The 24,601-nt window shown below is 46.4% G+C and overlaps 1 protein-coding gene across 5 annotated transcripts in view; it reads right to left on the reverse strand.

Annotated features, from left to right (window-relative positions):
- KCND3 (potassium voltage-gated channel subfamily D member 3) overlaps positions 1-24,601 on the reverse strand; it is a 526,784-nt gene that overhangs the window by 251,044 nt on the left and 251,139 nt on the right. For 4 of the 5 annotated variants that reach the window (XM_074370165.1, XM_074370163.1, XM_074370167.1 and 1 more), the window contains 3 exons: positions 24,236-24,292; positions 15,627-15,724; positions 159-6,644 (listed from right to left, as the gene is read on the reverse strand). In XM_074370165.1, the coding sequence (XP_074226266.1) occupies positions 159-185 (27 nt within the window). In that variant the 5' untranslated portion in view covers positions 186-6,644; positions 15,627-15,724; positions 24,236-24,292. The remainder of the gene's footprint in view (positions 1-158; positions 6,645-15,626; positions 15,725-24,235; positions 24,293-24,601) is intronic. The other variant, XM_074370164.1, reaches the window with a different exon arrangement.

A 24,601-nucleotide genomic window follows, 5' to 3' on the forward strand; every position in this document is an offset into this window, starting at 1 on the left:
GCCCTCGTCGTGCATCGCGGGTCTACAGGTCTCTAGGTCAGTAACACTGCCCACCTGGGTCTGAGGGAGGCTGCGGGAAAGGGCCCACTCTGGGAGCTGGGAGGAGCTCTCCATGGATGCTCGCTGTGCCCTCTTCCTCTCCCCTCTCGTGATCTTACCTCTCCTTCCTCAGTTCCCAGGGCCATCTGGCTTGTCCCTCCCGTGGTCTTCAACTCACTCCAAGATCTGGTGTCAATGACTGGTAAGTCTTACAGGTTTCTGTTGGGGAAAGAAATGAATGAAAGGCCATCATTAACAAATGATGTGACGTGAAGGTGTTTCCCCTGCCAAGGATGTTTGCATCTGAGCCTGCTCTCTCCGGGTGGGACGAAGGGCATGGTGCTCATGAAAAGAATTTCAGGTTTCAGTGATCGGATGGTGTTGGGAGGAAGAAATTTTTCTCTACCCTTATAGGTTCTTCTGGCTGGTTTAAGAATTAAGTTGACATGAGACAGATTAACAGGCGAAAACCAAACTAAAGTTTAGTAACACGTATACATGAGAGAGACCCAGGAAAACTGAGGAACACCCCAAATTGCAGATATCAGCACCTTAAATACCATCTTCAGCTAAAGCCAAAAGGGGAGGTGGGGGATAGGGGCTTGGGACCTCAAAGGGGGAGGCAATTCACATGGAGATGGAAAAGTAGATGTCTGGTAAATAAATGTGTGCTGGGGCCCTGCAGAGACAATGGGACCCAGAGAGGAATTCTAACAGACATTGCTGGGCTCCTCCCAGTCCACACACTTAGTTTGTACTACTGCAGACCCTTGAACAATGCAGGGGGTCGGGGTGCCGATGCTCTGCACAGTGCAGAGTCCTTATATGGCTTACAGTCGGCCCTCCCTTTCTGTGTCTCCTCCGTGTCCACCGTTCTGCATCCTCAAATTCAATCAGCTGCGGGTGATGCTATACTGTAGTATTTACTACTGAAAAAATTCTGCATGTAAATGAGCCCACACAGTTCAATCCTTTGTTATTCAAGGGTCAACTGTGTAGTTATCTACGGTGTTAGCTCCCTTCCTGGAATGGTCCTCTAAATACTTTGAGGCAGTTAGGGAGAAGATCAAAGGTTCTTCCTTGTTTGTCCTCAGCTCAAAATAATTTGCGTGCCCAAGAGACACATTTGAGGATGGTAAATTTTGCCCTCCTACAAAGGCAAAGTAAAATTTTGGTTAGGGGTGTCTATCATTCCTGTGCCCTACCTCAGAACAGGTCGAGCTACGTACCTAAATACCTATAGCAGCGAAGCTGGCCATAGTGGGAAATACACTCTGAGATCAGCAGAAAGTGCCAGGGGAGGAAGGGCTTAGGCAGAGCTGCCTTAAAATCTAGGTGATGAAGCCATGGAGATTAAAGGCAATGGAAGGAGCACAGGATGGGCTCAGCAGACTTGAGTTCTGGTCCCAGCTGAGCCCCTCTGTGGGTCTGAATTTCTCATTTTAAAAATTAGACAGGGAGATCTTTTACCTACCTAACATTCTATGGAGGTGCAGAGGGGAAGCTGAGGCTATCTGGGATGGGCAGGGATCTCTGCAGCTTTGTCAAGGATGTAACAGAACCTCCCCTAGAGCTGACTCAGCCCACAGAGGACCAGGGATGGGCGTCTAGAGGCTCAGGAACCCAGCTCACTCTTACTGGCTCCCCATGAGCCAGGCCACAGGGGGCCAGGGCAATTCTAGACACAAGTCCTTCTTGAAGGCCTCCAAGAAGAGTCAGATCCCCACCAGGCCTCCCTCCTATCCAATTCCTCCTTTCAGCAGCGCCACGGCTAAGGAGCTAGAAATGACATCCTGTCTGATTCCATTTAGAGGAAATTCAAGAAAGGTCATAGAAATCTTAACAGTGGTCACCCATTCAGTGAGGGAAGAGACCCTGGGGAGTCCACTGTGGTGTTGGAGATACTCTGCATCTTGATCTGGTGGTGGTGATAGAGGTGTATACATATACCATAATGCACCGAGCTGTCCTTGAACATGTGTGTGCTTTACCGTATGTAAATTATACCTCAATTAAAAAAAGAAAAAGATCAGTAGCAGAAGAGATCAGAAATGGTTCCAGGCCAGGGAGAGCAGAGCCGGAAACAGAGCAAAGTGGGACCAGAGTGGGACGTGTGTAACCATGAGGAAGAGCTGAAAAGATAAGGGGGGTGGACCAGAGGCAGCAGGCACTGGAAAATGAGAGAGAAAGAGCGACGGAGAAAGAGCAGGAAAGGAGGGCGACACAGAAGAGGAGTACAACCACCAGCATTGGTGGCGTGGCCGGGAGGAAGCGGCAACTTGGCCAGAGACGTCAGGTGACCGTAAGGTCCTCAAAACCATCCCTACATCCTTTTAAGGATGGACAGTTCTAGGGAGCGTCGGTGCCTTGGGAGGTGGATAAGCTGAGACACGTGGCAGGTTTTGCCAGGCTTCAGGGCTAATGTTTGTGGCTACGCAGGGGGACAGGAGTGGGGAGAAGTTCTCTGATATACTTACCACTAGATGATCCTGAGACTCACCCTCTAAGCTGAAGAAGGAAGGGCTTCTCATTGATTTGTCCGGCTTCCACTGCTGGGAAGAATCAAGCTCATCTAACATTTAGAGTTTGCAGACAGCTGAGCTGTGACGTGTGCCACTTAGAGCAGGGCCAACATCGATGTACACTGTTAATATTAAGTTCTAAGTGGCTTCTGTATGTTATCCAAAAACGAAGAGTAAAACTGAACAAATTCATGCCTTCTTTTAAAAAATGGGCGGTCTTTAAAAAATGATGATTCAGAGCTCAAAGTCACAGAATGGATCTAAGAAGATGAAACTCCTTGAGGGGAATCCCTGGGGAGGGGGGTTGGCAGCATCCTCTGCTCCCCAGCCCCACCTGCCTGAGCACAGCCAAACTTGGTGCTCCATCCAGGACACCTCCATTTTCTGTTTTACCTACTTGCCAAGAGCGAGGGCTGGGGGGTCAGCCTACCTGGATTAGAGTTCTCTCTCTTTTACTTACTTGCTGTCGAACCATATACTTTGATTTTCTCGTCTGTAAAATGGGATGATAATGGTATCTACCTCTTAAAGTGATTCTGAGGATTAAATGGTTTAATACATGTAACATACTTAGACATACCCATGCCTGGGACATTTTTAATGCTCAGTAAATGTTGTTGTTATGATTATGACCATTATCCCTGAGCACGCATATTGTTTGCTCCTATAGACCCACAGCCTCGGGTATCTTTCCTCACCTCCCCAGGAAGATGCTTCCCGGGCTGGGGACTCAGTTTGAGTCCAGGTGACGACTACATAGTCTCCTTCTCTCCTCACCCTCAAATAGAGTGAAAAATTGAGTTGGTTCAGCAAACCTATACCTTTTCTACAATGTCTTGTATCCCACACTTATTTATCTCCCCCGAATATACACTACGCTTCTTGAGGGCAGGGCCTGGGTCTCATTTACATAGTATCTCGCCCCGTGCTGGGCACTCCCTGAACCAAGGCATCTGCTGCTTTTGCTGTCTTCTCCCAGGTGGTCCACTGACAGAACCCCCAGCCACAGCTGGAAGCTCTAAGCTGAAGCTCCCAATGGTTCCCTGGTGCAGGCATAGGCTGTGGACAGGAATCCACTGTGCAGAAACGAGGCACGGGGAGCCCTTTCAAAAAAAGAGAGTATATTTCCCTTCACACGCCGCCCAGACTTCTCCTCTAATCTCTGCCTGCTACACATCTCTATTCGGAAGCCAAATGGCAGATAACCACACCATAACCAGGACAGAGCTCCTGATACTCCTACTTTAACCGGATCATCCTATATTCCTCTCCATCTCAATAAAGAACAACTCTACCCTTCTGGTTGTTCAGGTCAAAAATCCTGGAGCCATTCTGGGTGCCTCCCTTCTTTTTCACAACCCTCAATGAATCCATCAGCCATCCTGTTATGTCTATCCTCAAAATACCCAAACACTTCCTACAGGGGTGGGTTGGGAACTGATTGCTAAATATTCATGAAATTTTTGAGCTGGTTGTTAAGTCATAAGTAAGGTGAAGTCAGCCATGGTGGGAATATTTACACCATAGAAATGGGCAAATGTTAAAAATCAGAGTTTTTATTTTTATTTTTTCCAGCAAGCTGGTTCCCAAAACTTCACTGACTTCTCATCCCCTTCACTACAACCCCATGTCCCCAGCCTCCATCATCTCTCATCTGGATCATTGCAACAGCCTCCTCTCTGGTCTTCCTGCTTTTACTCTTGCCACCCTTTAGTGTACCCTCAAATAGTAACCCTTTAAAAACACAGGTTGTGTCATGTCCAGGCTATGCTGGAAACTCCAGTGGCTCCCCATCTCACTCAACGTAGAAGCCTAAGTTCTAACCAAGACTCACAAGGCTCTATGGATCTGATCCTCCACCACCTCTCTGACCTCACTTCTACCACTCTCTCTCACTTCATTCCAGCCACAGAGACCTCCCTGATGCTCCTTAAACATGCCCAGCATTCCTCTGCCTCAGGGCCTTTGCACTTGCTGTTCCTGCTGCCTAATAAGCTCTTACCCTCCATGAGCTCATGGCTTTCTTGCTCATTTCCTTCAGTTCTCTCTTTATGAGAGAAAGATCAGCATGATTACCCTGTGAACATCAGCTTTCTCTCACTCTGCCATTACTCTCTATCTCCCTTATACTCCATTTTTTTCTATGTCTATCACCACCAGAAACATTTCATATTTATTTCTCTCTGTGGCTATTGTTTACCTCCCCACCACCCCCCCAACTAGAATGCAAGCTTCACCAGGGCTGAGACGTTGTTTTGTTCCCTATGCACCCTTAGTGCCTTGAATATGTCGGGTACATAGTAGGTGCTCAATAAATACACACTGAGTGAGTGATGCTGCTTATATCCCCAATCCCTGGGCAGGGGGATCACAGCAGCAAGGTGGAGCAGCCTCCACCGCTGGACAGAGACGGTCCCCCTTGGGCCTCCTCACTGCTCCAGTTTCCTGGAGCATCTCACTGCTACCAGGAATTTAAAAAGAACACTTAATTGAGCAGATAGCAATCAAAGTGCTAAGGGCCCCCATGAGAATGAATCCCTTGATACAAGAAAACTTTAAGGTGTAAGTCTGAAGCGAAGCTGAACACAAGCTAGTCTACCAGTGTTTATAAGAGTGTTTTCATAAGGCAAACTTGAATTTCAGGCTGAATTGATTTAAAAAACCAAATGTTTGTATCTTCATTTGCTATGGGCCAAAGAAAGTATAAATATGAATATATATATACATACGTACACATGTATATTGGCCTGTGTGTGTGTGTGTGTATATATATATATAGGTGTGCTGGTTCATTTTATGCATCAACTTGATTGGGCCATGGGGTGCCAAGATATTTAGTTAAACATTATTCGGGGTGTGTCAGTGGTGAGGGTATTTTTGGATGAGATTTACATTTGAACTGGTAGACAAGATAAAGCAAAGTGCCCTCCTAATGTGGGCGGGGTTCGTCCATTGAGTTGAAGGCCTGGATGGAACAGAAAGCCTGACCCTCCCTCAAGTAAGAGGAAACTTCTTGCCTGAATGTTTAAGCTGGGACATCAGCCTCTTCCTGCCTTCAGACTCAAACTGAAACATCGGCTCTCCTTGGGTCTTGAGTTGGCCAGCCTTCAAACTGGAGCTACACCATTGGCTGTCCTGGGTCTCCAGCTTGCTGACTGCACATTTTGGAACTTCTCAGCCTCCATCCCTGAGTGAGCCAATTCCTCATATTAAATAAATAAATAATACACACACATCCTATGTGTTCTATTTCTCTGACTAATATAATGTGTGTGTGTGGACTTTATAAATACCACACTGACCCTTGAACAACGTGCAGTCAAAAATCCACATGTAACTTTTGACTCTCCAAAACCTTTACTCATACCTGCTGTTGACTGGAAGCCTTACCGACAACATAACCAGTTGATTAACACATATTTTATGTATTATGACTGTATTCTTACAATAAAAATAATCTAGTAGAAAGAAAATGTTAAGAAAGTAAAATACATTTATAGTATTGTACTGTATTTATCAATACAGTAAGTTTATGTCATCTGTTTAAGAGATGAATTGTCTGTCCTTACATCAATATTGTCTCATATGGTACAAGATGCTGTAGATGTTATTCAAATTACTAACACTGGATATCAAGAATGAAAAGAGTGTCAAAAAGAAACTGGTATTTATTTACAAGTATGATGATTCATGCACTGATAACAAAGAAGCTGCACTATAATTGCCTTAGTGTAATCAATAAGGTTGCTTCATGGTAGACTAGCCTATATGCTAAATGAATCAATCATTATAAAAATTTATATGGAATACAGTGTTACAGTCATATTCATAATACAGTATTAGAATCATTGTTACTTAAAAAAAAACTACTTACTTGTGATGATAGGCTGATACACAGTCTCCAATTATGAGGGAGAGAAGCATACTGCATGTTAATATAATTTTTTGAAAGCAAAGCTATAAAACAGTGAAAAAACTAACACATTAATACTTATATTAAACATCACTCACCTCATGTCTATGTCAGCATCGGCTGTCCACTTCAATACAATTCCGGCACGTGATGTTCTACAAGTATAGATCCTATATTTGTTGGAAAAAAATTAGCGTGTAAGTGGACCCACCCAGTTCAAACCCGTGTTGTTCAAGGATCGACTGTGCATACTTGTGGGGCAATGGCCAGTAGCCCGGGCGATGTTTGTGGGTAGGCAGAGGTTATGACTCTCTTAATGTAAGAGGCCTTCTTTACATAGAAGTAAAAGAAGAGAGTTACTCACTTACTTGGTGTCCTCCTGGCCACCAGCAGCTTTCCTGCTGCCATAGGACAGAAATGCAGGCAGCAGGAGAATTGGGCGTGGCCTCCAGGGCAGCCTGGGCTCCTGGGAGGTCTTTTTCTCTAGATTCAAAGCCATCTTGAGTCAAGAGACACAGAGTGTAGGGGTGGGGCATGGTGAGGCAAGTGGAATGACCTCCCCTTTGTAAAAATATTTTTATTGAAGTATAGTCAGTTTACAATGTTGCATAAATTTCTGGTGTACAGCACAGTACTTCAGTCATATAGGAACATACATATATTCGTTTTCATATTCTTTTTCACCGTAAGTTACTACAAGATATTGAATAATGGCCCCTTTTCTGATCACGACAGTTTTACAGGTGAGAGGCCACAGGAGGAGGGAGAGAAGAATGAACAACTCAGAATGCATTCCTTCACAGACTCCCACATTCGGGGAGCAGCTCTGCCCCTTGATTCTCTAGGTCAGATAATGGCACTGCCATCCCCAAGTCACTCAAGATGGAAACCTCAGAGACATCTTTCACCCCCCTTCACTCTGGGCCCCCCTTTCACCGTCACCACGTCTGAGTGACATCATCACTTCCTTCTCACTCCAGAGTCATGAGACAGTGTGAACCGTGGTTAGCTTGGGGAGAGGGACTGGAAGGATGGGCAAGAGAGGAAAATACTTTTATTTTAGAAGTTTCTATACTGTCTGCATTTTCTACACTGTTGCTAAATTGCTCATCTTGGCTGTCAACAGACATCAAATAGATAATCTGAATAAATACGCACACACACACATATAATGTGTTTATATAATCAGCTGCGTATGTTAACTACCTCCATGGCCATGTCCCTGGTAGGGCCAGCATCACTTCCTGCCTTCTGACTGGTCTCCTTTCTACAAGCCCCTCCTGACAAATCAATCCTGCACACTGACGCTAGAGTTACCACTCTCAGACACTATCTGAAGTGATTCTGGGTCATTTTCTTCCTCAATATAATACAAGGTCATGACTATCAAATGTGAAATTGCCTAGCTTGGTGCCCGCTGCTTAGGAAGCACACAATGAATGCTGGTTTCCTTTTTTTTATTTATAGTTCTTCAGAGGGTCTCCACTGATCAAAGAACAAAGCACCCCACTTCTTAGCTGGTGCCCCAGGACATCTTGCTGGCCTGGTTTCCACAGTGCACACTGCATTCAGGCCATACAGAAAAGCTCTGGGATTTCCCCCACACCTGCCAATTTCTTTCCTGTACTTTCCTGGCTTGTCAAAATCCTGGCCCTCTAGGGACCGTCTCAAATGCCATCTTTGCCAGGAAGTTTTCCAAAAGCACCCTTTTCTGTACCACCACAGGACTTACTGGTTCTATCTTTTCCTTGTTAAATATGTATCACTTTTGGAAATCATGTATTAACGCCTTTTGAAATGCTTCCTCCACCTCCAGCTTCCCTTGTCTCTGGCCCAGTTGCAATGAATTAATTCATTAATTATTTATTGAGGGTCTACCATGTGCCAGGGACTGTACTGGACACCAGCGGGGGAGTGATGTTGCTCAGCAAGTTAGAGGCAAATCTCTTCCCACTGTAGTCGGGGAGGCTATTGAGGTGGGAGGGTCTCTTGAGCTGAGAAGTGAGCAGAGTCATGAATGAAGTGAGTGGTTAGCAGTGTCAGGAGAGCCCTGTGGAAGGAAGGAGCTGGCATGTTAAAAAAGGTCAAGAAGTCAGTGTGACAAGATGCAGGTGGATGAGAGGGAGCCCGGAGAAGAGGGAGCTGGGGACATGGTCAAGACCAGGTCATGGGAGAGGAGTGTCATGGCCTGGTTTTCATTTTTAAAATCACCTGAGCTTCTGAGTGTAGAAGAGATGACAAGAAGTGGAGGACCAAGAACGAAATCAGAGGAATCAACAGGGAGACGAGGTAAGAAATGATGGAGCCTTACACCAGGGTGGAACTGGCAATGGTGGATGTGAGGACTCCTTTGAAAGAAGAATAGTGTTGTCATTTACTGAGATAAAGGCAGAGTAGCAAGGAGCGCAGGATGGGCACTAGGGTAAGAATTTCATTGCGGGCCCATCAACTCTGAGATGTCTATTAGACACCCAAGAGGAAATGTCGCAAAGGGAATTGGATATATCAGTCTGGCTTTCAAAAAGAGATCTAGGCTGGAATTGGTTGATTCAACTGATTAAGTAAAAATTTTAAATAAATACCCTTTATCATTCATTTATTGAGCCATTAGGATGATCCATATAAAACACCATCTTTACATTTCAAAATGATCGAGTATCAGCCAATTTCATATAGTTCAAGCTGACATATCCAAAGTGCCCTGCCAAGCAAAGGCTGTGAAGGATAAAGATGTATTGGGGAGTAACAGTTACTTAAATCTATTTTTTAAACATTTACTTAAATCTATTTTTTAAACAGCTTTGTTGAGATACAATTGACTTGCAAAGAACTGCACATATTTAATGTGTACAGTTTTATGAACCTGGACGTATGCAAACACCATCACCACAATTAAGGTAACAGACATATCCAGCACCTCCCCAAAGTTCCCCTGTGCTCCTTTGTTTGTTTGTGGAAAGAACACTTAGCATGAGATCTACCCTCTTAATGAACTCTGAGGTGCACATTACCACGCTGTTAACTCTAGGACGTGGCACAGCAGGTCTCCATAACTTGCTCCTCTAGCAGAACTGGAACTTCACACTCATTGAACAACTCTCCATTTCCATCCCCACCGCCAGCCCTGGCAACCACTGTCATATTCTCTTCCTCTGTGAGTTTGACTATTATAGATACTTCTATATAAATGAAATTATGCAGTATTTGTTCCTCTGTGACCAGCTTATTCACTTAGCATAATGCCCTCCAGGTTCATCCATGTTGTTACAAAAGGCAGGATCTCCTTCTTTTTTTAAAGGTTAAATGATGCTTCATCATATGTATACACCACATTTTTTGTCAATCCATCCATCAGCGGCTACTTGGGTTGTTTCCTTATCTTGGCTGTAGTGAATAGTGCTGCAGTGAACGTGGGAGTGCAGCTATTTCTTCAAGATCCCGATTTCAGTTCTTTTGGCTATATCCTGACATGGGAATGCTGGACTTTATGATAGTTCTATTTTTAACTTTTTGAGGCATCTCCATACTGTCTTCCATAGCTGCTCCATCAGTTTAGACTGCCATCAATGGTATACGAGGGTTCCGATTTCCCTACAACCTCACCAACACTTGTTGCCTTCTGTCTTTTAAGTAACAGACATCCTAACAGGTGTGCGATGATATTACATTGTAGCTTTGATTTGCATTTCCTTGATAATTCATGGCGTTGAGTATCTTTTCACATACTTGCTGGCATTTGTATGTCTTCTTTGGAGAAATGTCTGTTCAAGTTCTTTGCTCACTTTCTAATCAGTTATTTCTGTTTTGTTGTTGAGTTGTAGGAGTTCCTTGTATATTTTGGAGGTTAACCCCTTATCAGATATATGGTTTGCAAATATTTTCTCCTATTCTGTAGGTTGCTTTTTCATTTTATTGTTCCCTTTGCTGAACAGAGGCTTTTCAGTTTGATGTCATCCTATTTGTCTGTTTTTTCTTTTGTTGCCTATGCTTTTGATATAAACCTAGACGAGATGCTCAAAGAGTGACTGGGACACATAAAAAGGACCCAAGAATCACCTCACTGGCTAAATCTGGGACAATTTCAGCTTCAAGACAATTAATAATTGTAAGAGATACAAGCCATTGAAGAAAACAGGGGTCTGTAAGTCCACACCGATATAAACAAACAAACAAAAAATAAGACAGAAGGAAAAGTTCTTCTTTGACGTATAAGCCAAATAAGTGAAAATGGGATCATGGAAACAGAAAATCACCATTTGGCAACAACCATAGTGTTATCTGATTCAGACGGAAGTCATTGATGGACGCTGGGAGGTAGAAGTTAAATGAGAAATAGGATATTGGCATCATACATAATACTACTAAATTGCAAAGGTAATAATGGTGACTTTAAGGTGGAGAATTTGGCAACATGACCAAGGAGTCAACCAGTGTGTGGAGACAGATGGACATCGTGTGCCCTCCCAACGTGAGGCACTGAGAAGAGCATGGTGCCATTTCTGCAGTATTCCTGCCAGGAAATCCTGACCTGACTCTGCCAGGAAGAAGCTTCAGATGACTTAGGTTGAGGGACATCCTGGAGAATGTAAAGCCGGTACTTTAAAATCATCGAGGACATGAAAGTCAGGAAGACTGAGGAATTGTTCCAGACAGAGGAGACTAGAGAGATAAGACAAACGAACGCAGCACACGCTCCTTGCTGGCGACCTGGACCTGGAAGGAAAGGGTCATTGTTGGGACTATCGGTGAAATCTGGACACATTTTGGGAATTGGATGATGATGTTGTATCAGTGTCGATTTTCTGATTTGCAGGGTTGTACAGTAGTTATGTGGAGAACAACCTGGGTTTTGAGAAATAAACACTGGAGTATTTAGGAGCGATAGGGCATCATATCGGCAACTCAGTTTCAAGTGGTTTAGGAAAAGACTAATGATAATGGGTATAGGTAAACATAAATCATCATACACACACCACGGGGTGGGGGTGAACAAATGCAGTGAAACATTAACAATGAGGGCATCTGGGTGAAGGTGCAGGACACAGAAATTCCTTACACTGTACTTACTGCTTTGTAGTAAGTTTGCAATTATTTCAAAACAAATCATTTTTAATGCAGGGACAAAAGAGTAACGTAAGCATCCTTTCTCCCCAAAGCAATCTCAGCTCCTTGAGAAATGTCTGCCTTCCACTGCGGTTGTTTCCCTTGGCACGGCTCCAGGCACACGGGGCGTCGGTGACACAGATCAGCGGGCAGGCGGGCCAGGGCTTACATGCACAGTCCTTGCAAGGTTTGGGCTTCCCCACTTTGCAAGTTTTCATGGAGTGAATCGGATGTAACATGACTGAGCAATTAGGAATTGTAATTGCCTTCACAAACTGCTATCGGTTTTACCTTGATTGCTATGGGGAGCAATCATCCTGAGTGAGGAAAGGAATCGGTGGTGAGCAGGGCAGAATCGCAGAGCCAGTCTGTCTCAGAGGCCGGCCAGTCCACGGGTCTTGCAAGCGTTTGCTGACCTTCTGTGGTTGAGAACCAGGCTGCCGTTCACTTTGATAGTCTAGATAGAATTTCGCTGATTTGGGTCGGGTTGTATATGTTGTTCACGATTCGGTGGCGTTTGAGTTTGGTGTTGTCAGTTTTGATCAGGCAGTGTATTATTTTTGGTTTTCAGTTAACAAAATACACATGGAGATCTATAAAAGCACCTTTCTTATTGAAATTCCTTCAAAAATAATTCTGTCTGTTATACAAGTCTGAAATTCTCTGGCTTCTCATCCCTTTTGTCCCTTTGAGATAGTTGTTTATGCAACACAATTTTTGGATGTTTCTTTTCTAAAGGCTGTAGTGCTAGGCTGGAACATTCCAGAATTTCAGATTCAGAGCTGGAAGGGGACTTAGGGGTCGTCTAGTGCACAGCGTCTGATGCAGACTGACTTCTACACCATGGACCCCAAGGGATGCAGCTAAAAAGTGGGTAGAAAGAGGACTTGAGCCACAGGTGTCCAGCCCCCCAGAAAGACTGGGATGTGAGCCAGCAAAACTTTATCTTTCTCAGCTATAGCCAGAGGTAGAAAGCACCGACCCCCTCAAGCAGGGATTCCTCCTCCCAGCCCCAAGCAGGGATTCTACCAGCAAAACCAGAATGGGGTCCCAGCCTCTGCATAAACCCCTCCAGTGACAGGATCTTGGCATCTCCCAGAAAGCTCTGTCTGATGCCCTCTAATCTAACACTCAACTGAGGTCATGCTCTTTGCTCCTCCTCTTCCCTCCTCACCCTGGCACCTCACCCTGTCTTCTACTTCTCTGCAGATCAGGCTAGGCCAGATCTGGAGGCACATTCTGAGGCAGCCCCGTGGGGTGGGAGAGGCCCCTAATGCCCCCCAGGGGGTGCTGTGGCTGTCGCTTGCCTGTAGTCTCTTTGACAGCTTTGTGCTCTGTGCTATAAATAAATGATTTTGAATGTTTATCTGCTTCTCTCTGTCTGCTTTTCAAATTATTTTTGGGTGACAGGCTTCTTCTGGGGTAGGTGGGGGCCTGCATCTTTGAAAACCACGCCTGTCTATTCAAAGGCAAATAAGGTCACAACCGCGTGGTACAGGCTGGAGCGGTGGGCAGTGGGTGCAGGACTTGTCTTCAGATTCAGAGGAGAGCTGAAGTGTCCCAGGCAGACCACAGACCCCAGTAAGGTCCAAGCTACTCCCCACAGATAATCCTGAGCTCGGCTCCTCTCCCCTCACCTAACTCTGCATCCGCAGGCACTATTCACTTGGAACAAGCAACGTGGAATGTGCAAAGGACCCTAGAGCAGGAGTCAGGACCCCTGGGCTCCTCTCCAGCCTGCAACTTCCTGGTTGGGTGGCTTTGAGTGACTCACTACTTCTCTGTACCTCAGTTTTTTAATCCATCAAATGGGACTGCTACTCGTTGCCCTACTTGGTTAGAGGGCTGGAATGTGGGCATTCATCTCCCGCTTCGGAGGGCAGCTTTGGCTGCTGAGTTCCCAGAACCACGGCCGGAGCTCTGACCACCCCCTCTCCCTGGGAGGCCCTTGGTGACCAGCAGCCAGGACCTCAGGGACATTTCCAGCTTGGCAAACTAAGCTGTATTCTTTTGACCTCAAGTGTCCATGAAAGAAACTCAGAAAAGGAAAGCCTAGGTGAGGGAAGGATATAGCCCAGTGGCAGAGTGTGTGCCTAGCATGCACGAGGTCCTGGGTTCAACTCCCAGTACCTCCACTGAAAACAAATAAATAAATAAATCTAATTACCTCTCCCCACCAAAACAAACAAACAAACAAACAAACAAACCCCAACAAACAAAGAATTGTTTTAAAAAAGAGGAAAAAAAAAAAAAAAAGAAACTCTGGTTTACTAAGGTCTCACTTGAGATCCAAACTTAGAGGAGTCTTGAGACAACAGCTCATCGTAGTAGAACTGCCCTCCTCCAACCCCTGCCTCTCCCTCCAGGGCCCCCAGACCCACTCTTCTGATGAAAGACATCCCTCAGCCCTTGCCTTTTCCTCCAGAGGACCCTCCTCAGGCCCTTCCTCTTTCTCAGGCACGCCTGCCGCTGTGCCCCCAGGCCTGCCCTCAGCCCCTCCCCACCTCCATCAGAGCATCTCTCCCTCAAATTGTTCAGGCCTCCAGTGCCTGTAGTCAGAGCTTGGCCCTGAGGACATTTAGACCTTTAGCCATTGGTCTGAGGAATCACCCGCATTTATAATGGTTTTCTGAGTCTACGGAGGGAGAATTGATGCTCCTACTCAAGTAGTTTTTGTAACACACAACACCAAGGTGTCTGAATGTCTCAGGAAACTCCCATCAGCCTCAGGAACCATCCCTCCCTATTTTCAGGACTTTGTTCTACCTGCGTCCATCCCTGCCAGGTCCTGCTCCCCATGGAACTCGGTTGGGCTCCGGCCCCAGGCCTTTGAACGCACATCTCCCTTCAGGGTCCCATGTTGAGGCTCCAGTGGCTGCTGCTGCCACAGCGTGGTGGCGGGATTCCCTGGCAGGACACCCTGTTCCCAGCCAGCCGGGACTCCTTGTCAATCTGTCACCAGCTGTTGCCCCACCTTCCCTGCCCCTCTGTCCCCTCACTCTAGTCCAGTTCATTATTCAGCCTTTTTCTGCTTTTCACCCTCCACTGATTCACAGCGGGTTCCAATTAATTTTAAACGGTCACCAATTTTCCTCGCGCCTTGGGCAATAATGGAGATTTAGGTCTAAATTAAAATTTGCTAATTTAGAAACATTTGCCCACTCATCGCTGCTGAAGCACTATCACTTGGCAGGCCTGTCTCTTGGTCTCTGGAGGGGTTAACCCAGGAGTTCTCAGCCCAGGTGATTTTGCCTCTCAGGGGACAAGTCTGGACACACTTTTGGTTGTTACTACTTGGGCATTAGTGGAGTGAGGCTAGGGAAGCTGCTAAACATCCTACAATGCACAGGACAGACCCCCACAGCAAAGAATTATCTGGCCCAAAACAGCAATAATCCTGAGGCTAAGAAACCCTGGGTACAGAACACCCCCAGGCTTCTCCCCTAGAAACCTTTCCTTGCACAGCCGTGCATCTCCAGAGCAGGCTTTGAACCTTTTGTTTCTCCAGATCCAGAAACTTAGAAGTGCAAAATGATCTCCTTAGATGTTCCAGATCTGTTTTCTTTGGCCTTTTAGTTTGTTTGTTTTAAATGCATCCAATATTCAGAACTGGAAGCTTTTGCAAGAAAATTTGTATTTATAGCTTGTCCTAAAAACTGGAAGATGCGTTAACACTGGTCCCCAGTTCCTCAAAGGCAGCACTCATTGGGAGCTGAGCAGTTGCTCCCCATAGCCTTTCACATGGGCCATTGCTTGTCGAGTCCACCTCAGTCTCCACCACTCCCTATGGTCTCTGACCTTGAGTGTCGTGGCCATTTATCATCATGCTTGCTCTGCTGCTTTCTCCTAGCAGAGGAACACTGCTGTCCCACACCTCAGCCAAAAATTGTAAAGTAGGAGATAGACTGAATGGCACCTAGAGCCCGCACGCATTTTTATTACCCACTTTTGCTGGTGGGTATTTGACTGTGCAACCCCTGGTTCAGATGGACTCACGCCAGGGCAAGTGACTGGACCAGTTGACCCAAGAGTCCCTCCCGCAGACTCACGAGACAAGGGGAGGTGGGTGGAAGGTCACTCTTGTGCTCTTTTCCCAGTTCCAAGTTTTCTGCTGGGATTGGATCCACATCAAATGCTCTACATGGACCTGCAAAAGAGAGAGGTAAAGAGCAGGCCTCAGAAAGCCAACAGGCACATGAAAAGATGCTCAGTATCGTTAATTATTAGAGAAATGCACATCAAACCTACAATGAGTTATCACCTCACACCAGTCAGAATGGCCATCATTTAAAAGTCCACAAATGATAAATGCTGGAGAGGCTGTGGAGAAAAGGGAACCCTCCTACACTGCTGGTGGGAATGCAGTTTGGTGCAGCCACTATAGAAAACAGCATGGAAATTCCTTAAAAAACTAAAAATAGACTTACCATATGATCTAGCAATCCCATTCCTGGGCATATATCTGGAGGAAAGTCTAATTTGAAAAGATACATGCACCCCAATGTTCACAGTAGCACTATTTACAATAGCCAAGACATGGAAGCAACTTAAATGTCCATCGCCAGATGACTGGATAAAGATGTGGTATACATATACAATGGAACACTACTCAGCCATCAAAAAGAATGAAATAATGCCATTTGCAGCAACATGGATGGACCTAGAGATTATCATACTAAGTGAGGTAAGTCAGAAAAAGACAAGTATTATATGGTATCACTTATATGTGGAATCTAAAAAAAATGATACAAATGAACTTACAAAACAGAGACTCACAGACATAGAAAACAAACTTATGGTTACTAAAGGGGAAGGAGGGGAGGGATAAATTCGTAGTTTGAGATTAGCAGATACTAACTACTGTATATAAAATAGATAAACAACAAGGTCTTATTGTATACCACAGGGAACTATATTCAATATCTTATAATAACTTATAATGAAAAAGAATATATAAATGTATAACTGAATCACTATGCTGTACACCAGAAAGTAACACAACATTGTAAATCAATTGAACTTCCAAAAAAAAAAATGAAATATATATAAACTGGATTATTCTGCTGTACACCAGAAATTAAAACACAGTGCAAACTGACTATACTTCAATTAAAAAATAAAAGAGTGGGCCTCAGTCACAGAGCTTGAGGGCCCTGGTCCCCACCCCATCTTCTAACACAGAGTTGGTTAACTGTGGCCTACAGGCTAACGAAGACTTGCTATTTGTTTTGTAAATAAAGTTTGAGGTACATTTATCTGTTGTCTGTGGCTGCTTTCCTGCTACGCTGGCAGAGTTGAGCTGTTGCTACAGAGACTGTTGGGCCCACAAAGCCCTGAAATATTTACTGTCTGATTCTTCACCGACCAAGTTTGCAGACCCCTGTTCTGACATAGCAGTATCTCCCATTGGTATACACTTTGCAATTTACAAAGCACTTTTTAAATCCTCCCGGCAATCCTGTGGTGTGGGCAGGGCAAGAACTGCCAAAGGTACAAATAATCATTTTTGAGCAATAGCTGGATGCTTGGCGCTGAGCTCTGCTCTTTCACAGGCATTTCCTCACAGCAGCCTTGTGAAGTCATTATTTTAACTTTACAGATGATGCAACAGAAGCTCAGAGAGGTTAGGTGACAGGTCCAAGTTCACCTTCAAGTCTGTCCGGCTCCACACCGGGCATCTCTGTTCCCCAGCCTGCTCTGACACAGGGGTCATGACCCTCTGCACACTGTGCGGGGGTGTTCCCACCACAGCGCTCCCAGTGAACCACAGGCACAACTGTTGGAGCTGTAGATTTCACACTCCCTGACAGCGACCCATTCAGAACTAGTGCTGCCAGGTGGAAACAGATGCTGTGAACACCAAGCCAAGCTCCCTTCTAACCCTGATGGTTGGCAATGCCAGGACATAAGAGCCAGAGACCTGGGGGTGGTTAAAAAGGAGGACAAAGGGAGGAGGTCTGAGTTGAGAGCACAGCCCAATGGCCACAGTGGGGATGACGGCCAGGGAATCAGGGCAAACAAAAAGCAACTGTGTGTTTCATTGCAAGCTGCCCGGCCGCCTGTGAAGGGTAATAGATGCAAAGCTTCAAAGAGTTATAATCCAGCTAGATAGGCCAGGCCACATGGAACCCACACACCTCGCTGGAGTAATTCATGCCACGTTAACTCCGTGCACTTGGGCCTCCATGTGCAACCGTGTGTGTCTTGGCATCTGTGCTTTGCATGAGCGAGCAGGGCTGGCCAAGCCCATGGGACCGGTAGATGGTTTCATGTACGGGAAACGATGTCAGGTACCAGGAGGAAGTGATGACCCCGAAACATCTGGACCTGCCACGGAGCCTGATGTCTTCCTATTTCAGATTCATGTTCTGCCTGGCACAGTAGCCGGTCCCTGGTAGATGTTCAGAAAATGTTAACTTGAACCCATCCTTTCAAGGAGGTGTGACATTTTATATAGATATGTGTATATGTATACATATCTACCCACAGATACATGTGTATGTAGATATTCTATTAAATGTAAGGTCAAATACAAATGTTATCTACTTTTTTCCATTATCATTATCAATGCATTCAATAAAAAATGAGAGCCTTTGTGTTAATTGCTTTCCTCCTGAATTGGAAGGACAGGTTGGTGTGAGAGGAGAACAGTAAATAGGTCAGGCTGATAAGTGCAGCAGCTACAGGTTGTGTGGTTGGCAGAGAGGAGGCTAGCAAGGTAAGGTGGGGACCATGGAGGGGGCTTTGGAGGCCCAGCTGGGGAGTTTGGACTTGATCCACAGGCTTTCAGTAAGGGCTGTGGCTACTTAAGAGCAAATGACAAAAGAACGGCTTTGGGAAGGTCAGTCAGACATTAGCATCAGGGAGTTTGCAGGAAGGGGATCTAGTTGGGAGGCAGATGTAACTGGGCGTGACCCTGGATATGACTTAAAATCCCAGCCAATCCTGAGCACTCGTGGTGGGTTCCTTACAAAGCAGGTTGGGTACCTTATCTCACAGGATCGTCCCAGGCACCTGTAAGATAGGTTTTACTATCCCCATTTTTTGGATAAGAAAACTGAGACTTCAAGCTCTGGGGTTGCAGAGATGCTATGAAGTGACAGCAAGTCAGGAGGGCCGGGGATACCTGGCAGGGCTGCAAGGTATGTAGGAGACAAAGCAGAGAGTAGATGCTGAGGTGGTCCAGCTCAAGGGCCAGGAGAGTGAGAGAACAGTGGGGCCAGCCCCGAGTTCTGGGCCTCAGGGCCCTCCTGGAGGACAGACAGGGCCACCTGCCCACCTGAGCAGGAGCCTGCAACCTCCCAGAGTCCACAAGGTCTCCGACTATTGATTCAGGCTAACCTAGGAGACACTGTGCCCAGTGAGGCTGTGATCCAACAACACAGGAAGTCATCTCCTTTCTTGTTGACTGGTACCCAGGCCATGGGCTGCTCTTCAGCCTGAGGTTCTCTTTGCCTTTTGAAGATTGTGTAAACCCATTCCCATCCCCTCTCCTACAACACACTTTTTACTATGGACTTTTTATACTATGATGACCAAGGTGTGGTGAGGAGAAGCCTCCTTTCTTCCAGAGATAATTTATTTTATTCTGTCTGTCTCTCTCTCTCTGGCAAGATGCCAACCTTTTCCTCACTGAGCCTGGAGAGCCCAACATGATATAAACCAAAATAAAATGAAACAGCTTAATTATCTGTCAGAAGAAAATGATTAAACTGGTCTACTTTGTGTCCTGATGGGCTGTCTGGGAACCATGTGTCCAATATTGTGTGTGTCCAATATCTGGATTAGAAAGACCGGATGAACTGCCTGCAGGTTAATTAGTTTCTTGGAAAGTTTATTCATTTCTCCTTCTCCCTTTTTGAAGGCATAGAACATTTCATACTGAATCAAAATGCTCAGCTTCTATTCTATGTGGTCAGAACACATCATCGATTTGATATCCCAGCACAGTCCATGAGCAGTCAGGTGGGGTCCCTTCCCCTCCTTCTGCAATCTTGTCACCTTTCATTGGAGCCTCCACCAGCCATGGGCAATCACCCCTCCACGGGCCTGGTCTATAGCTGCTTCCCTGGGCTCCTGGGAGACGTTGGAGGGAGGTGACAATGAGCTCACTCATCTGATCACAAGGCCGGTGCAAACCCCTTCCCCTGCCATGGGGTCTTTTTATACTCACAGAGTAAGGCTGGGCTGGCCATTTTGCTTTCTGAGATCAGTGATGCTTAAGTAGATGTATAGTTTCTTTCTTTGGTCTGTTTGCTTGACTCTTAAGGGTATCCTTTTTCATTGTTTTTGAGCCACTCGCAGGTATGTCCTGCCCCTACCGTATCACCAATTCCTCTGAGGCCAGAACCACATCTAATCATCTTCAGCTTCTAATATCCTGTAACATACTCAGCACAGGTGAGCGGACAGGTGCTCACCCCACAAAGGTGGGCAGTATCTTGTGAAGGGCCGGGGCACAGCTCTGCAGCAGGCTGCTGGGGTGAATGCTGGCTCTGCCCCGGCTCAGCTGTGGAAACTGGTCAACTCACTTTGTCCCCTCATTGCCTCCCTCTGCATGTCTGAAAAGTGGAGATGACCCATCTCGTTGGGTCCTTGTGAGGATCACACAGGTTATGATTCATAAAGTACCTTCAAGAGGGCCTGGTAAGTGCTTGCAGAGGTCTTGAAAGTCTACTTTCAAGGCAGCACCCTGCGCCCCGACCCTGGGCCTCTGGCTCCCTTCCTTCTGGACATCTCACATCTGGCTTGGCCAGCGAAGAGACGAGGCTGGAGAGGACACAGAGTGAGCAGAGCAGGGCCCCACCATGGCTCACACCTTTCTTTCCCCCTTCACAGACCCAGGACTAAGGCCCAGAGAGTTCCAGGGACCTCTGCCTTGTTCCCAGACTCCCAGCTAAATCCGGAAAGCTCCCACCCAGTCACTGGTGTTTACAGTTCTACTCTCCCCTCCTCTCTGTGCTCCCGAAACCGATCTGCTCTTCTCCCCAAAGTTCACCCCTGCCAGGGCCGATGAAAGCTTCATTAACTGAGAAGAAAAGAACCATGACTCAGCAACGCTGGCCTTGGAACCTGATTGAAATTCCTGACAGATACTTATTGCAAAAACATTTCTCTTTATATAACAATTTAATCAGGATGAGGTGTGATAAGCAGGGAGGCAGCCGTTAAGCAAGGCTGTTAATGCGGCAGGATCCTCTCCTGCTGATGGATGTGGCAGAGGCATGGCTGTTCGTTAGAAATTAAAGCGGAACTGAAATCCATTTGCTGCCTGGTGGCGTGGAGCGCTGCTGTTACAGCTTAACGCAGCCGTCTCGTGCGCTGGGAGGCCAACACATGTAAAGTAGCCTCCTGCCCCTGCGCCGGCTGTAATTCCCAGAAGGATCACTTTCATATGCTTTCTCCACGGCCATGGACCGTTGACCTCAGAGACGCTTGATTTTCCTGGAGCCACAGGTTGGAGGCAGCAGGAAGAAGAAGTGGAGAAGTGATGGAGAGAAGGGGCAGGTGCAGAAAATGGAGAGAAACCTCTTCTGAGGATGAAAGAAGAGATTGTGCCTTTGAAAGAAGGCAAGCTCTTCCCACCCCTTGCGCTTGGAGTAACTTTCCAATGACGCCGCTGTGGCCTTCTCTCTTCCATCAAAGCCTCCCTAATACTCTGTGTGTTTTTACGTCATAGTTATCATAAAGGCAAGGTGAAATCAGCAGGAGAGGGGCACGGCTCAGAAAGACCTCAGGAGCAGGCGTTGCCAGTTCAGGGACTTATCACTGTGCTCTTACCAGGCAGGGGGACCAGCTGGTCGAGCTGGAGGACAGGGCCTTGGTCTGTTTCGGTGGATGCTCACGCCCAGCATAAACCTAGGCATTCTGGGACTCAGGCTACATTGTGTCTTGAGCACATTCCCTGCCTTCAAAAATACAGCAAGTGGCTTATTTAGCTTTGTATTGCTTGTCACTGGAATAATGCCGAGCATATAGCTGGTTCCCTACAAAGGTTCATTTGGTGATTAAGTGAATGAACAAATGAACCAAGCAGAATTTTCAAGGTTGGTGATTTTTCTCTCCATAAGCTTCCTGTCTCTTCTAAGCATCAAGTTAGGGTTCCCTCAAACACTCAGAGCCACTAATACATTTAAAATCCAATTTAACTGAATCTGCCCATCTTTCCCCTTGAACACAGTCAGATTTACATGGTAACTTTTTAGAGCAGTCCTATTTCATAAAGTAATAGGTTCTTCTACTTAAGTTCTTGATGGAATCTCAACATTTAGAAGCATAGGCAGCTCATCACCCGTCTGCGTCTCCAGGTTGTAGCAGGAGAGCGAGAGGGAGTACGTTTTCCTAGGATTCACTCCAGCCCCAAGTGCAGGGGTGTTAACCAGAGGGCAGAATTTTCCAGCAATTACCCAATGCCAGACTTCATCACTGAGTTTCCTGAGCTTTGGGACTGGGCCAAGAAGCCTCCAGGAGCAAAAGCAAAAACAGAAAGGGAAGGCTGGCAGTACCACTCTCCTTGCTGAAGAATCAAATGTCCATCTTAAGAGTTGTATTAGGATAGGATCCACTCACTAAATGAGATGGAACTGTATCATTTGCAAACAACAGTTTATTAGTCTAAATGGGTCTGAATGTCATCCACATACAAGGATTTACCAGACAATTCATTATAGCACAAAGCTGGAAGGAAAAAAAATACAGCTCAGAAGACCGAATAACATTCTCATTTATGATATTCAGGTTTTCTCCATATTTCCGAAATGCAGAACAAGGGTCAATGGCAGCAGTTGCAAATCCAGAGCAAGCTTGCAGGGAGACTGTGCATTGTGTGGTGGGTTTGGGCTTGTCCATGGGCTGTGAGCTGCACCAAAGGAGTCATGGTGCTGAGCCTTGAGTGACGGGCCAGTCATAGTCCTGGGTCTTGAGGAGCTAAGAGCTGAGCATCAGAGGAAAGTCAGGTATGAAGAGTCATAGCACGGAGAGTGGTCCATGGCGTGCGAGGCCCAGGTAGTGAGCTGGGGGCAGCTTGGAGCACTTCTAGCTGGAAGATCAGGGGGACTCTAAGAAAGAGATGGCCTCGGGGCCAGGTTTTTACTGTCTGGCCTGTGATGCATCTGCACATCTGCAGGCCGCTCCGCATAGGACCAGAGCCTGAGAAATAGGGGCAGGGCTGCCGCTCTGTGACCAGGGACTGCTCTGGGCTAAGTCAAACCCCCAGTGCTCTGCCCACCCCAAGATCATCTCTGGTTTCCTTCCTAGAAGCTTCCCCCTCACCCCATGCTGACTTTCCACTGCTTCTAGCCTTAGCCTCTGGCTCCCTTGGAAGAAACCGTAGCAGGAGGTCTCTTGGGGGCTCACAACTGGGAGCATGGAATTATTCGCAAATGCTGTTTAATCAACTTACACCATATATTTATGTTATTTGGTTTGACAAAGCACATACACCTAACGAATTATTTTGTTTCCTGTCATACTTTATATCACATATTAAAAATAAGATAACATAAGCCAACATATGTTTGGTTTTATTTTTATTTGGGTTTGTAGAGCATTGTGTGCTGTAGACATTAACATTTCTAAACTGCTGAATTGTCATCTGTCAAAGGTAGATGAGGTCTGGACATGCTGGATAAATATTCCTCTGCTCTATCTGGTTTTCGGCTGAGACCCTTGTAAATTTTCTAGAAGATGGTATCTCCTAGTTAAACCTGGTGAAAACCTTTCATCGGGCTCAGCTACTGGAGAGTGGTCCAGGTCTGTTTGAAGATGGGTGGGTTTAGATACACAGCATTAATAGGGCATTGCTGGCAAAGGGATGCAGCAGGGGGTTAGAGTGGGTCCCTGAAGATTAAAGGTGCAAGGATTTTGTTAGGGAGAATGCTTATGTGAAAGAAAGCCACATGGTGATACTGGAGGAAGTCGGGGAGGCAGGAAGAGCTGTCAGATGGTGATGTAATCTGATCGCATGTGAAGGAGACAGGGAGCGAGTCCACCTGATCAGGTAGACTGCCAAGCAGTCTAAGGACACTTAGTCCTTAAGCCACAGGCACTGATAAAGGAGTCATCTGTCTCCCAGGAATGAATCTGCTGCAGAATTTGCTGGGCCCAGCCAAAGGGCGGGAATGGCCCGTGGGGAACGTGCCTGGCTACAAAGGTGGCTGTAGATCTCAGATTGCAGCTGCTGGGACCCCGGCAGCTGCCTCCCTGTGGTGGGAGGTCTGTGAGGCAACGTCTTACAGCCTCCTCGAGGCAGGAGGTACGCCTAGAGGAGAGCGGGCTGAGCGTCAGAAGGCAGGACCCTTCGCAGCCCCCTTTACAGGTGTAGGAAGTCCTCAACCCAGGGGCTCTCAGGAGACACAGACGGCCCTCTGTGCCCTCCCACTCCCAAATGCCCTTCCCCATGAAGGCCTTCAGAACCCACCCTGGAGTTAACTTTGCCTTAGGATGGTTGGCGCTATCGCATGAAAGTGCCTTTGGGAGGGGTGGCAGATTAAACCCTCCAATCAGTTAATGCTCAAGGTTAAATAACCACCTAGATCACTTCCTGATCCCAAAGAAGAGCAAAACAAACAAGCAAAAAAAACCTTGGGCATGGACACCAGAGGGGAAAGATGGGGCATGGTGTTCCCCACTTGGCCATTTCACCCCAGGTAGATCTTACCCTGACACACCTCATGCAGCCACTTCTGCTCTGGGTACCCCGACCTCGGCAGGCCTCCTGGAGGAAGAAAGAGTGATGATGTAATGACTGGCTATGTTCTTTCTTTTCTGAGAGCCCACAGCCCCTTGTCCCCCACTGATGTCCAGATCTGAAAGCGAAGGGCGATTTAGATGGCAGGTGAATAGCTGAGCCCAGGAGGCTGAGAGCCCCGAGGAAAGGAAAGCAAGCTGGCAGGGACTGAGCATCTATTCTGCGCCACGTTCTCCATATGTGTTTATTCACTTGACATTCAGAGCTAGCCTGTGCAGTGCTATTATTATCTCTGTTTTCTAATGAGGCAACTGAAGCTCAAAGAGGCTTACGCGG

The sequence above is a fragment of the Camelus bactrianus genome, chromosome 9 (assembly GCF_048773025.1).
Source record: "Camelus bactrianus isolate YW-2024 breed Bactrian camel chromosome 9, ASM4877302v1, whole genome shotgun sequence".
Lineage (NCBI taxonomy): Eukaryota > Metazoa > Chordata > Mammalia > Artiodactyla > Camelidae > Camelus > Camelus bactrianus.